General features: G+C 39.6%; 1 protein-coding gene across 2 annotated transcripts in view; it reads right to left on the bottom strand.

The window, feature by feature from the left end:
* RAB39A (RAB39A, member RAS oncogene family) overlaps positions 1 to 12,657 on the bottom strand; it is a 28,361-nt gene extending 15,704 nt beyond the window's left edge. For both annotated transcript variants that reach the window (XR_014231695.1, XM_082342994.1), the window contains exon 1: positions 12,287 to 12,657. Coding sequence is in view for 1 of the 2 variants with exons in the window: in XM_082342994.1 (XP_082199120.1) it covers positions 12,287 to 12,513 (227 nt within the window). In the remaining variant the exon portion in view is untranslated. The remainder of the gene's footprint in view (positions 1 to 12,286) is intronic.
* Between the last annotated feature and the right edge of the window lie 2,072 nt (positions 12,658 to 14,729).

Here is a 14,729-nt window from a genome sequence, read left to right as displayed (position 1 = left end):
CAGGGGTAAATCTCCTGTTCCTCATAGCCCATGTCTTCATTCTTGGTTTATTCTTTTATGCACGTATGTGTTTGTCTGTGTCTGTGTGTGTGTGTATAGAGCACATCCTCAAGTAGCTTCCTAAAAAAGATTCATGAGGGAAAAAAAAAAGATGCATGAGGTAATATTTTGAAGTCTTGCATGTGTTTATTCTGCTTTCACGGTTGAATGACAGTTTGGTCAGATGCGAAATTCTTTCAGAATTTTGAAGTTTCTCCATTGCCTTCTAGCTTCAACTGTTGTTTTCAGGAAGTCTGAAGTCAATCTGATTTCTGATCTTTTTTATGTGACCTATTATCCATGTCCCTCCCCCGCCCCACCCCAGAAGTTTGTAGGAACTTCTCTGTGGCCCCAGTGTTTAGAATTCCACGATGATGTCCCTTAGAATGTGTCTACTTTCATCTATTGTGCTGGACCCTTCCAATCTGAAAACTCAGGTCCCTCCCTACATCTAGGAAATTTTTTTTGAATTGCTTCACTGATGATTTCTCCCCTCTGTTTTTTCTGTTCCATTTTTCTGGAATGCCTGTTACTTTTTTATTGAACCTTTTGGACTAGTCCTCTAATTTAAAAATATATTTTTTTTTCCTATTTTCTAAGTCTTCGTCTTTTTGTCCTACTTTTTGAGAGATTTCCCCAACTTTATATTTTATTTTTTTCTATTGTGTTTCCAAAAGCTCTTTTGTTCTCAGAATATTCTTTTGAAAAAATAGTATCTTGTTCTTTTATGATTTAAATACTTTCCCACTATCCCTCTGAGAAGATTAAGGACAGGGTTTTTTTGGGGGGGTTGTTTTTTTAAACATTCCCTTCTCCCTTATTAACTTTGTTTTTCTGGTTGCTTTTGGTTTCTGTTTATTTTGGTCTCTAGGTTTCATGTTACAGATTTCCTAGTATTTCTTGTAATCTTTCATTGAGACTAAAAGCCTCACTCATAAGATGATCAGGCTGGATCATTAAGTTGAGGAAACTCTAATGTTGGTCTCTTAAGTCTTTCTTCTTGGCCTGGTCAGATGCATCAGAAATGATTTCACCAATGTCCTGTTTGAAGGGTGAAGGTCTGATTACTAGCATTCTGGGAGCTAAGATGGGGAAGAGGGCTAGACAGTCTTAGCATACAACATGCATACATTCACTTAAAGCCCTTACTTTTAATAAGGGACCCCAACCTCAATTATGCCTGATGCTTCCAGTAAGAGACTCTATGTTTAACTCTTTTCAAAGAATAAATTTCTAGTTTTTTGCTAATGTGGGGGGAGAGGAAGTCACCTGGTGTGTGGAATGGTGGAGGGGATGTGAGGATCCAGTCTTTCTTAAACAGACTGACAATCAATGATCCTTATTTTAGCATTCCCACTTCAGAAGTATCTGGTGTCACCATTTCCTGAATCTTTAGGGGATTCAGTGATATATACTGTTTTGGTCTTTAGCTTTTTCCACTCCTAGCTTAGAAGCCAATTTTCTTTAATCTGCTAATTCATTTACCATTCCTCCATCTGCTTTCTTACTTCCAAAATTTTTTTGCTATTGTCTCCTTACCTATTCTCCTTGCTAGGATTTATGGTTAAAAAACAAAACTATTGTCACTTTAGTGAGGTTTCAGGAAAAAAAGCTAAAATAGTCTTAGGTGTTCAATCTGCTATCATTACTGGAAGCCACTTCTTTTTTAATTGTTATTGTTTCCTATTGTTATTTCTCTTACTACTGACATATCCTTCATGTCCCAGCATCAAGGACCACGTTCTTTTGGATACATCCTCTGAAACTAGCCCTAACCCTACACACAGATGACAATTCCTCCCTTTGTTCTGCCACCAGAACTTATTTTAGTACTTACTAGCCTTTATTCCAATTATTTATTATCTTTCTTTGCTGTGAGTCGGTGAGAAAGATCTCTAATTGTCCCCCAGTGTCTATTCTCCCTGTCTTCCTTTAGTAATAGAACTCCATGAGTTTTAGCTTGTACATAGCAACTCATATAGAAACTATATTCCCCAGCTTTCTTACAGTTAGTTTTGGCATATCACTAAGTTTGGATCGATGGGACATGATAAGTTATGTGTGCCATCTGAGGTTCATCTGCTTGAAGATGCCATTTGCCCTAGGCTTCCTCTTTCTCCTTCTTGCTTGTTAGGAAATGGCAATGACTGGAAAACCCTGGAAACTGATGTTGAGGCACAGCCACCTGGATAGTCCAGAACTGCTCACTCTGGACTATTAACATATGGGAGAGAGAAACAAAGTTCTGTATTATTTAAGGTTATATATTTGGTCAGTCTCTGTTACAGCAATATAGTCTGTACTCTACCCAGTATAGAGACAGCATGGACCTTGAATGTGAGACTATATCTTATTTATTTTTATATCTATTTTTGCATCTAGCCTGGTATACAGTTAATCTAAATAAATGCATAGATTTCCACACATAAATCATAATCCTGATTGATTTCAGTTTCTCTAGAAAAAAATGGAAAACTACTTCACAGTGCTTTTGAAACTTTACGACAACATAGGCAGTATTTGCTTGTAGCTTTGCCTAATACCCAACATCTCTCCTTGTCTAACAAGGCAAAAGACTTCTTATAAATTCCTCCACTGCAGTGGGCTGGGTTCATTCCTGTTACTAAGTGTAGTAGTGCAGTCACTGAGTACTGCATGGAGGGGAGAATTGATTGTTATTGCAGCCACAAGTGTTTGCTGTCAGTTATCAGTACCGCTTCTATTGTGTAAAGCTATTTCTCCTTTTGTTTCTGAATATAGCCAAAAAATAATGGTTTGAGAAGACACAGTAATTAACTTGGATCTACAGAGATGGGAGTGGGGATGGGTTTGTATGCAAACAGAATATTTTTCAGGATAGAAACTACACAATGTGCCAATAAAACTCTTTTCAGCCATGCCAGGAGGCCTGATGCAGCAGAAAGAGCACTGAACAGAGGAGTTAAGAGAATTAGGCTCTTATGCAAACCACTAACAAATGATAAGGCCTGGAGCAAGTCAAAGACTCTCTGGACATTAATTCTATCATTTTATAAATGAGACTGTTGGGACTTCCCTGGCGGCACAGTGGTTAAGAATCTGCCTGCCAGTGCAGGGGATACGAGTTCAATCCCTGGTCCGGGAAGATTCCACATGCCGCGGAGTAACTAAGCCTGTGTGCCACAACTATAGAGCCTGCACTCTAGAGCGCGTGAGCCGCAACTACTGAGCCTGCATGCCACAACTACTGAAGCCCTCGTGCCTAGAGCCTGTGCTCTGCAACAAGAGAAGCCACCGTAATAAGAAGCCCGCACACCACAACAAAGAATAGCCCCCGCTCATCGCAACTAGAGAAAGCTCACATGCAGCAATGAAGACCCAGCACAGCCAAATATAAAATATAAAACAAATAAATAAATTTATTAAAAAAAAAAAGACTCCATGCCCCCAGTGCAGGGGGCTGGGGTTCAATCTCTGTTCAGGGAACTAGATCCTGCGTGCATGCCACAACTAAGAGTTTGCATGATGCAACTAAGAAGTCTGCATGTGACAACTAAGATCCACATGCTGCAACTAAGAAGTCTGCATGCCGCAACTAAGAAGTCCGCATGCCACAACTAAGAAGCCTGCACACTGCAACTAAGAAGTCCACATGCCGCAACTAGGAGTCCGCATGCCGAAACTAAGAAGCCCACATGCCGCAATGAAGATCCTGTGTGCCACAACTAAGACCCAGTGCAGCCAAAGTAAATAAATAAATAAATAATTTTTTTTTTTTTAAAAAGGGACTGTTGTACCAGATCCATCCATCTGTTTCTTCCCAGTCCTATGGTTGTACCAAAATGGCCAGAATGTTGACCTCTGTAGCTTCTTTCATGTGTCTTCTCCCCCCTCGCTTTCTTGGAATCTGTTTTCAATTCATCTCTCACTAATTTTCCTCACCTCCAATAGTCCTCTCCTATACAATTAGTTATACCTTCTCCTCCACTTTTAATTCTCTTTTTAGAGTCTGTCCATCTGTCCTATCATATATGTCTTAAATTTCACCTCATATTTGATTCATTAACTTTTGATTTCCTAATCCCATAGCCTTTCTGTAGCCCTTAAAACAAGTACTAATGAAATTGCATGATCTGTATAAAACTATGACAAGTGCCTAGAAGTCAGGCAAGAGGAAAAACCTTTTAATTTTGAATGAGGGGACAAAAACCAAGGAATTCTCTAGAGTCTATTGATCTGATTAGATCTTGCCCTAAAATATAGTAACCAAGTGTTTTAAAAGGGAGACCTGATGGAGTCATTCAGAAGCACTAGCAAAAGAGACAGAGAATCATATGAGAGAAGAAACCATGAGAGGTTCTCAAATATACTCCTAAAATTTAAGGAATTGCCTACAATTTTTCTTTGAAGTATTGGCTCCTAAAGTGCTCTAATCTTTCCATCTATTGGTTCCTAAAACACTCTATATAAAAGGACTCTGGGTTGGGAAACACCATATCTGTCTTGGGCGTTTACAAAGTATATTAGGATATTAGTATGTTAAAAGCTCTGAGAAATCTGGCAACAACCCAGCACTTCCAAAACTATTTGATCAAGGAAACTTTTACTCAAATTACACCTATTACTTTGAAAAATGCTACTCTGAAGAAAAATGATAGGCAATGCCTAGAATTTGAGAATCTATAATCTTTCTTCATAATGCCTTCTCTTATAGCCAGGAAGTTCTTAGTATCTATTTAACTCCCATTTGCAGTATTCTCTCTTGATCTCTTCTTAGAGAAGAGGGTTCAGTTTAGGCCACACACTATTCTTTTGTATTTCTGAGGCAGGAGTCTGTGATTAAGGCTGTCCTTCAGCCTTATCCATTTGAAGCCATATCACACTAAGTCCTACGAGATGGAAATACATTTGGAAAGGCTAAAGAATCAGAAGAAAAACCACTTTTAACATTCCTAGTACAGGAAGATAATTTAAGCAGAGATTTTGACCAATTATACAAAAAGCAGAGGAAAGAATAGGCATAGAGAAGGATAACATTTTGCCAAGAAAAGTCACTGACGAATTTTGGGGCATGGCTTGATAAAGACCTTTCTCAGGTGACCCTGATGCACTCACTATACCAGTGAAGTAGAAATAAACCTAAGAGAGAAGTCTCTGTCCCCTTACCTCAACATTTTTTTGGCATTGAGATATTTTTGATGGTTTCTTTATACCCTAGCTATTGATATCAGTGGATGGTCTTAAGGACTTACTGCCAGTAATAAAATAATTTTATTTAGCGTATTGTTCCTAAATGAAAAATGAATTATCACCATAGGAAAGAAATAGAAAAAAACTTCAGTACATTTTAAGAATGTTTAAAAGAACACTAAGATTTTAAACCAAAATAAAATAATATGCCAGCTAGCCATCGACATTTACTCAGTCATGCTTGTATACAGAACTACTATCTGTATTTTGAAACTCTTTCACAGCTTAAACTAAAAATATACTTTTAAATTTAAAACATATTGGACCTCTGTTCTACAGGTCAGAACAGTACTTCATTACACAAAGTGATTCTTTTCAGAAAACAATGGGTTTTAATAATATTTGTTTCTTGATAAGCTAGGTAGATTGTGTGGGGTAATAATTTTTAAATGAACTTCCCTGAATTATATATTGTCAGAATTGATTAAAAGTTACTGACATTTGGAGGCAGATTTATTAGTATCATAAAGTAAAGGCTTTGTAGGTATTTCACTTTAGAAAGAATGAAAATATCTTAATAAAGTAAAATCTGATGTTCTCTGGGGTGTGTGTGTGTGTGTGTGTGTCTGTATACCTCAGGTGAATGGCTCACCTTTCTTTTTCATTGCTTGATAGAGCAGACTGAAAGAATGCAGATTCCCTTCTAACTCAGCTAGGATAAGAATAACTGGCTCTTAAAACACCAAGATAAATATTCTCAGATCATTGCAAGAAGTTGCTCTTTAAACTTTAACATGGCTATGGAGGCTAAGTTGTTAAGAAATCTTTATGCTAACCAAACTGACTGACAATGGCTAGAAATTTCTTCTCTCTTTCTCTCAGACTGAGCAAAGCACTTTTCTTCATGTGAAAACTTTACTGAGTGATTCATGTACTAGCAACATTATCTCTACTTTTTTTTCTAGCCCTTTCTTTGAAAGCTAAATGTGGAGCCAATGTGTCAGAATAGGTGGTCATCAATGCAGCATGGTGAGAGGAAACTCCAACACCCATCAGCCATAGATCCATAACTCTGCCAACAGGGAAATGTTACTTCAAGATGAGGTGTTACCTCCTAGGTGGTCATCCTCTTTTAGAATAGAAATACTCCTGTCAGAACCCTTATTAAGTTTTAATAATTTTGTGACTCTTGGTCATCTAGCTACTTCTGTCTCTGAAGTAAGATGGAATAGTACGGGACGGCTTTTCAACTGAGATGTGAGGGAAAATAGAAGTGAAGGATAGGTCAAGGTCCTACTATCCAAAAACAGAAGGAAAGAAAAGTAGGAAAGCCCCAAAGTCCCCAAGAATGAGTTTTACCTACTTTGTAATTTTGCCTGCTGCTGGCCTAGGGCCTTCAAACATTGGAGTACAATATTTAGTCTACTATATTTACAATATTTAGTTACTAAATAGTCAGAATGTATAATCACCTTCATATAGCAATATGTCATTGAGGCTGTGGCTACACATGCGAAATCAATTGATTCATTGAAGAAAAAAGAAATTAAGAAAAATAATCACAGGTTTTTGAAATTACTGGCTAGCTTCTTAACTGTACTGACTATACAGTCACTCAAAATGGTCTGAATGCTCTGAGTGGACAGTGAAAATAACTTTTATCATATAAAAATACATTTGGCTACACAGGTCATCTTTCCACATTCTGCTACACTTGTTAGAAATGATGCTGGCTCCTTCTTACATATAGTTTTACTCTGAAACTCCATAAAGTAGATACTTTTTGGGGTGACTGCTCACTTCCTTCTGTGAATTTCTCTTTCCCAAAAAGTAGACCCTTACGGATTCATTTGCATTGGATGACCCATAATGCATACCTGGGATATTTGTATTATAATCCCTTTGTATTTTATGTATATATTATCTTAATAACTGGACCCTGGGGGAGCTGATTCACTGGCCAATCAAATAGCCAATGAGATTTTTTCTTTCAAGAATTTGAATAAGAGGCTCAGAGACTGAGACAGTTGGGAGCTGACAGCATTGGATAATGGAAATAGACTAGAGAGAAAATCCACAGACTCTTGTTATTAGAGCTTCCATATTTTCAGACACTTGTATGTTCAGTGAGATTTTTGTCTCTCATGAGATCTGCATCATTTATAATTTATCCCTTATATCCAAACTAATTTGGTTATATTTCTGTTACTTACAACACAAATAATTTTAACCAAGACAGTATATTATCAGATTACTCAATACAAATATAGTCTAGCTTTCTATTGTTTCTAATAACTTGGAACTACAGTAGACTGCAATGATTTTGGGACTTAATTGTGGACAATCTCTGCTCTGTTACCTATGCAATTATGAATCCACTATCAGAAAATCATTTTCTATTGAAGATCATGAACCACAGTAAGGAGAGTGGGGATCAAATAAGGGTCCTTCAAAAAAAACAAAAAACAAAACCTATTCAGTTTAGGAATCTTAAAAGATACCTTAAGGAGAAATAGAAAATGTTCATGTTGCTTACTTCTAAAATTATGAACGGAGAACATAAATTAAACCACTTTTAAACATTTACTTCATATGAATGTTTTGAAGGGGAAGAGAAGAAAACAGAGACAAAAGGGAGGCAGAGGGTAAATAAGGAGAATAAGTTAAAAAGAAATGAGAGGGCTTCCCTGGTGGCGCAGTGGTTGAGAATCTGCCTGCCAATGCAGGGGACACGGGTTCGAACCCTGGTCTGGGAGGATCCCACATGCCGTGGAGCAACTGGGCCCGTGAGCCACAACTACTGAGCCTGTGCGTCTGGAGCCTGTGCTCCGCAACAGGAGAGGCTGCAATAGTGAGAGGCCCGCACACCGCGATGAAGAGTGGCCCCCACTTGCCGCAACTGGAGAAAGCCCTCGCACAGAAATGAAGACCCAACACAGCCAAAAATAAATATTAAAAAAATAATAATAATTAATTAATTAATTAACTTTAAAAAAAAGTCAAAACTCTCTAAGGAAATCATCTTAAAAAAAAAAGAAAAAAAAGAAATGAGCGCATACAAGACACATTAAAATAAAAAGGAAGGAGAGGAAAAGACAGAAGGTGGGAGGAAACTGTGAGTAGGGACTGATAGATGACAGGGGTAAAGGAAAAATAAAAAGAAGAAGTTTAAGGAAGGGTAAGACACATAAGGAAGAGAAAGATACATAGTAGAAGAGGAGCTAGAGGAAAAGAGATGAAAAGGCAGGCAGAGAGTTAGGGAGAGGCCCAGGACGTTAAGTGGTATTAGTTACAGGTCACCTTCAGATTTTTAGGGGGGCAGGGGAGGCTGTCCCTTTTATAGCAATTACTGCTTACAGCCCTTTAGCTGTAACCAGCCCATTAGCTGGTTAACTAATGTCTGCACATTTTCCATTGCTCCAAACTTCAAAAGTTTAGTTGGTTCTGCTCAAAGAATGTGACTAAAGCAACTCATCAAGGGAGCTTTCCCCAAATTATACTACTAAGAACACTAGTTATCATAGATTTTCATGTTTTAAGAATAGCCCCTCAAATAAATGGTGGAAATGCTAGTTTAATCAAAGTTAAACAGGTTTCTTTGCTCAATACTTCTTGGAGCCTTTGATATGAATTTCTAAGAGAGAAACGGAATATAGGGATTTCCAAGCTTATTTGATTACAGAATCCATCCTTTAAAAAGAATCAGAAGGTATGAGTGTTCTGCAGAACACGCTTTGAGAAGCACTACACTAGGAGGACATTATTCTCTGAACTTTACAACCAGTGGCTGTAACTGTAATACCCCCAAGGCCAGACAACACGAAAAAAAGGCCAAATCTGGCTTGAAGCTTCAGGTTTTCTATCCCTACAGCTAATGTTGCTTTTTCTTTATCTCATTTTATCTTCATATTGCTTTAAGTGCTTTTCATGGGAAAAATTCAAAATTTATATTCTTACATTTGGTGCTCTCTATACTTCTAGCCTTATTTACACTTATTTATCCTTATTAATGCTGTTAAGCAATATTCTTGTTTCCTTTCCTGCTAAACTTCTTCCACTATGATGATTAAAAAATAAAAGTGATGACTGCTAGTTTCCCCCCAATGCCCACAGTGCCAAATCCATCTTCCCTTTTTCCTAGGCACATGGTAGCCCCGTGTAAGTGTGGCCTTGTAACTAATTTCTCTTCACTGAATTGAGAGCTGAAGTGATCTGCACCACATTGGCCTCACTTGCTTAGAAGAAACATTACTTGATTTAGATCTTTACTTTCCCCTCCCCTGGAACTGGCACAGAGTGTGCCTGCAACCCAGCTTTGTTCACACAGAAGAAGATAATGTCCTAGGGATGGCAGAAAACTAAGAGAGAAGGTACTTGAATGATGGCCTGGAGCAGGCCACTCCAACAACTTGGACTACTTACCTTGAGACTTACACAAGAGAGAAATAAACTATTGTTAATGAAGGCACTGTAATTTTTAGTATCCTTAATACAGCAATTTAACATTTATCCTGACTAAAACATAGTGTTAATAATAAAAACTTAACAATTGAGTGTTAAGTTACAATTTACAGATGCTCACATATTCAACATTTTTCTAAACCTTCTTCACTTTGATTTTGTTCCTTTTTATTTTTTGTAAGTAGTTATTGACTACTAGCATGTATTATCTGAACTTCGAAAGCTAAGGCTTTATTTGTCAATTATACCTCAATAAAGCTGGGTAAAAAAAAGATAACTAAGGCTACTTATGGTCATAATCATCAGCTCACTATTTTGTTGTTCTGTAACATATTTGTTTATGCTTTTAAGCTATACCCTGAACTGTCTAAAGTAGGTTTCTTTTTGTTAGTTTATATCTAATCACCAATAAACCTCCAAATAGAATGTTTTCCACAAATTCCTAATGGTATAATTATAACTAATGACAGAACTATATATTCATGAACTATATAGTACCTTTCTATGAAACAAATGTGCTTACTCAAAATAAGTATCTGTATTTTCTTAGAGGAAGGTACAGAATGATTTAACATTAATTGTTTTCAATGCAATTTTATGGAGAAACATTCTGCTAAATGAGAGAAAAGCAAGTATTTGGAGGCAGCTACTGAAATATGTATGTATTTAGGAATACATCTTTGGTAAAGAGCCAAGCAAAATAAAGTATGACTCATTGTCAGTAAACATTCCCTAAATGTCCTTGCATTATTGTGAGAGTTACTGTCTGGTTTTAATAGTGTATATAAAATCAATTTACATTCTTCTTAAAGGCAATAAAAAAAATGATGTATTTAACAGAAAAGGTCTTTAAAATCTAACAAATTAATCATCTCTTACTTTCTTGTCAGTAAGTTTTTAAGGAAAGAATTTTAGACACAAGAAGGTTTTACTACCTATGTTTCTTGTAGCTGCAATTATCAGTAGTTGCTAGAAGTTTAAGGTATAAAGAACACGTTTTTATTATTTTCACTTTAGAGGGTAGAGCAAGAGCTCTTAGTAAATGCTTTTTTCTGACCATGGAATATCTTAAAGTTCATTTCTGATTGAGATAACAAGTGAATGAATTTGCAGTCTACCTTATAATGGTAAAACTGCAATGAATCTTAGAGATCATAATGACTCCATTTTACAGATGAGGAATCAGAGTTTGAAAAATTATTTTAAAGGAGGCTTCTTGAAAAAAAATTTTCTTCATGGAATTCTAGGTATTGTACAATTCAAATCAATAAACTTTAACACTTCTCTAAAGGGCTGGCCTTACTATCTTTCCACTTTACACATTGGAAAACTATGGTATAAGCAAGCTAAGCAGTTCGCTTATCTCTATGAATCAGTGTCATAGCTGGGAATGGAAGCCAAAACTTTAAATGTTGGAACATTCTCACAGAAGTAGACTGATCTCATTCAGAAGGGATGCTGGCTGGGGTGAGGGGAAGCTATGTTTGGGAAATCCGGTCAATAAGTACTCTATTTCACAAACAAAGTACTTGCTGAAGACTACAAAATGCTTGCTTTAATGAGTTCCAGTTGATAATGCAACCTTAAAAAAGCCCCAAACACTACAATATATCAGGTCCCTACTTTCCTCTAAAAAAATTCCTTGAATCCTAGAAATTTAAAATATGCTTCATATCTGGTTAAATATTAAATATCTAGGAAATGCATACAATTTACGTTTAGTTTTGGATCCCTCCTTCTCTATGCAGAAAAGTATTTTCTGATCTATTATCACTCTGGAACGTTAAGTACCTATTATAAATAAAATAAAGGAAAAGTTCCTAACAAATCTCAGTATGCACATCTCTCTTTTCTTCACCAAAGCACCAATGATGACAAACTTCTAAAGACAACTCAACCCTTAAAAACAACAAAAAACTCCTCTGCTGTGCCTGTGTCCCTGATGTTACATCTAGTTGCTGTACAAGACACATTCCCACGGGTCCTGGCCCAGTATTTCTGATGACCACATTCGGTGCTGTGAGGTGTTCAGACCATTACCGCATTCATCATCTCCCTCTGAACGATGCCCAATGAGCTCATGCAGTAATCTGGGTTGGAACACTGCTTGCTGTGAAGCTAAATGGATCAATCACGAATCTGGGAACGCTTCTATGCAGTTCTCCTGGGCCGCGTAGATGGGAAGCCGCTCCGTCAGGGGAGGAAAACGGGAGCTTGGAGGAGGGTGGCCAGGTCAGGGTGTGTACAGCGAGGGACACTGAGTTTGGGGAGAAAGCAGCAGGGGAGCCGAAGAGTTGGGGATAAAAATACTAGCAGGGGTAGAGAGCTGGGGAAGAGGGGGCTGGTGAGGGTGACCTGGGTTCAGGCGGGAAAGGAAAGACGGAAAGGGGGCGCAGGAAATGGGAGCCAAAGAAAGAAGTGAGAAACTGCGGAGGAGGAAGTCGTCCCTGGAAGAGGAGGGGCAAAGGGGAAGCGAGAATGGAGTGTTTGCACTTTCGAGAGGGAAGGGCCAGAGCTTCTCCCGACACTGGCCTGTGCGGCCGACGCTTGGGGAAGGTGCCCCAGGCGGATGGAGGGGGCGGCGCGGTCCCTGGGGTCCCGGCGCCGGCGGCCCTACCTGAACCGCTCCTGTCCCGCCGTGTCCCAGAGCTGCAGCTTGATCCTCTTGCCCGGCTCGATCTCCAGCAGGCGGGAGAAGAAGTCCACGCCGACGGTGGGGTCGCAGGCTGGGGAGCGCAGCCCGGGAAAGCGGCCCTGAGTGAAGCGGTGCAGGAGGCACGACTTGCCCACTGTGGAGTCCCCGATCACGATGAGGCGGAACTGGTAGATCCAGATGGTCTCCATCGCTCACGTGCCCAGCTGGCTCTAGGGCCGCCCCACCCACCCGCTGCGGGGCAAGTAAGGCGGCGGGAACTGTCCCTTCAGCACCTCCCGGGCGCCCGCCTGCCGGCTTCCAGCATATTCCTGCGGCTTCGGCCGCCGCCTGGTCCCCGCCCTCTCTGGATGGAGAGGCGGGGCCCGGCAGGGCCAGGGGCGGGGCCTCGGGCCAGGGGGCGGAGCAGGGGCCGTGGTGAGGGTGGGGTGAAATAGTCTAGTTGCTCGCGGACTCCCGCCCCCGACCTCTGTAAATCACTTTCCCCCAAAGCTCACTGGGCGCCGACGGGAAAGTGGGTGTGGTGAAAGGACGTGACAGCAGCAGCAACCAATGAAAGTGAAGCAAGGTCTCAACTCTTGGAGGGTCAGCCAATGAAAAGTGAGAATCATTTTCTTACGGGCGCCAGGGCGGACTCGTCCGATTACGGCTCTAATTTTGGAAAACGCGGGGGCCGTAACCTGGGTCACTGTTGTGGTTTCCTCTTTTACCGATTTGACCAGTTCCGTGACCACCGTTATTTAACCAGATTTCTTTTGGCGGCTTTCTGCTCTCTAGCCTTGTTGATTGCCACCTCCGAGGCGTTCTAATGTGAAGGAGTTGAGAGCAGAATCGAAATAAATTTGCAGAGAAAGTTCTGGGTGCTTCTAGCAAGGGCTTTGGCCATTGCTCCTGCCACCACCATTTCTTCCTCACTGCTTTCAGTACTACGGAAGAGTGAGAAAAATGCCAATCGCCTCCATTGTCTCTAGGGCCCTTCAGCGCGGGGAAGGAGAGGAAAGGAAAGGAAATGTTGAGATGTTCATAAAAGCTCCCTTTCTTCTCGGAAGAATGGGAGCTTCCGTCTCCTTTATACATGCCGGAAAAATCCTGAAGTGGTCTCTCCTTAGCTTATGCCTGGTCAGGGATCTGAATAAAGCACAGCTGAATTCTGGCGAGATCGACTGCTTTCTCATGCCTCTCTTCTGACTGGTTAATAGTGAATTCAAGATTTGTCTTTTAAAAGTTAAACAGTTTTAAAGTGTGTTTTTGCCAAAGTAGAATTTGAACAATTCCACGTTTTTTCATGCCCACATCCAAACTTATACTTTTGTTATTCATCCTTACTTCCTTTCTTGTTTTGGAGGAAGAGGTATTGTTTTGAAGGATGTGTTTAATCCCCTGACACCCATCTTTTTAAAACTTTTTTCCAACAGTGATCTTTATTTCATACCATTCATACCTCAAATCTCCCCCTTGCTAATAGTTTGTACTGCTCAGCCAGTGGACATACTCGAGTATCCACAATCCTGAAACCAAGCAAAACATCTCTCCATTATGCCTCTCCTTTAGATTTTTGCTTTTTCCATTATTTTCCTTTTCAAACATTAAAAAAGAACCCTCTATTCTCATTTCTAACCCACCAGTTAGTCTTCAGCCCTCTCCATGCCTAATACACCCCTGACATTGCTTTTGATAATGTTGCCAGGGACTTTCTAACTACCAAATCTGCTCCTCCCCTACCCCATCATCTATCTTTAGTTATTCTTCTTGACCTCTCAGTAGCTTTTGTTGATTAAACTCTTTGGCTGAAAGCTGATTGGCTGACCCAACTCTTAAAACCACAGTCCTCTTTCTTCCAGTCCTCCTCCAGTTAGGAATGGCCAAATGACTGACTTCTCACCAACTCTACTAGAGTTGGTCAGAAGCATTACTAGAAGTAGTGCTTCTAGTAAAGCTTCTGTTTTTCTGATAAGGGACCGGCACACTTACTGCCCATCACCTTGTCTCCATTCTTTTTCCTTCCTACCTGGATGGTGTAACAACCATCTTGTGACCATAGAGGTGAAGACTAGATGCTAAAGATGGTGATAGGAGAGAGAGGAACAACCCGAGTCCCTGATGAACTTGATGTGTGGTACCAGCTCTGGATGTCTTGTTGTTTGAGGCAAGTAAATCAGTACCTGCTTAAGTCACTGGTGATGGAATTTTCTATAAGTATAACCTAAATACTTTTATTTCTTAGTTTCTACAAAAGCATTCTCTCCTGTTTTCCTGTTCTTTTTAACTTTCTTCACTGACTCCTCTTCCTGTGACCCATATCTTATATATTAAAGTTCTTAAGAGATCTGTAACTCTCCCCTTCTTTTCCTTCACTTTGAGCTGTTTCTCATGACCTTGTCTACTCCAGTTACTCCCTTACCCAAAT

Source organism: Balaenoptera borealis, assembly GCF_965194805.1.
Source record: "Balaenoptera borealis genome assembly, chromosome: 11".
Taxonomy (NCBI): domain Eukaryota; kingdom Metazoa; phylum Chordata; class Mammalia; order Artiodactyla; family Balaenopteridae; genus Balaenoptera; species Balaenoptera borealis.
Note: the sequence above shows the minus strand (reverse complement) of the source record. Positions and strands in the feature narration are given on the sequence as shown.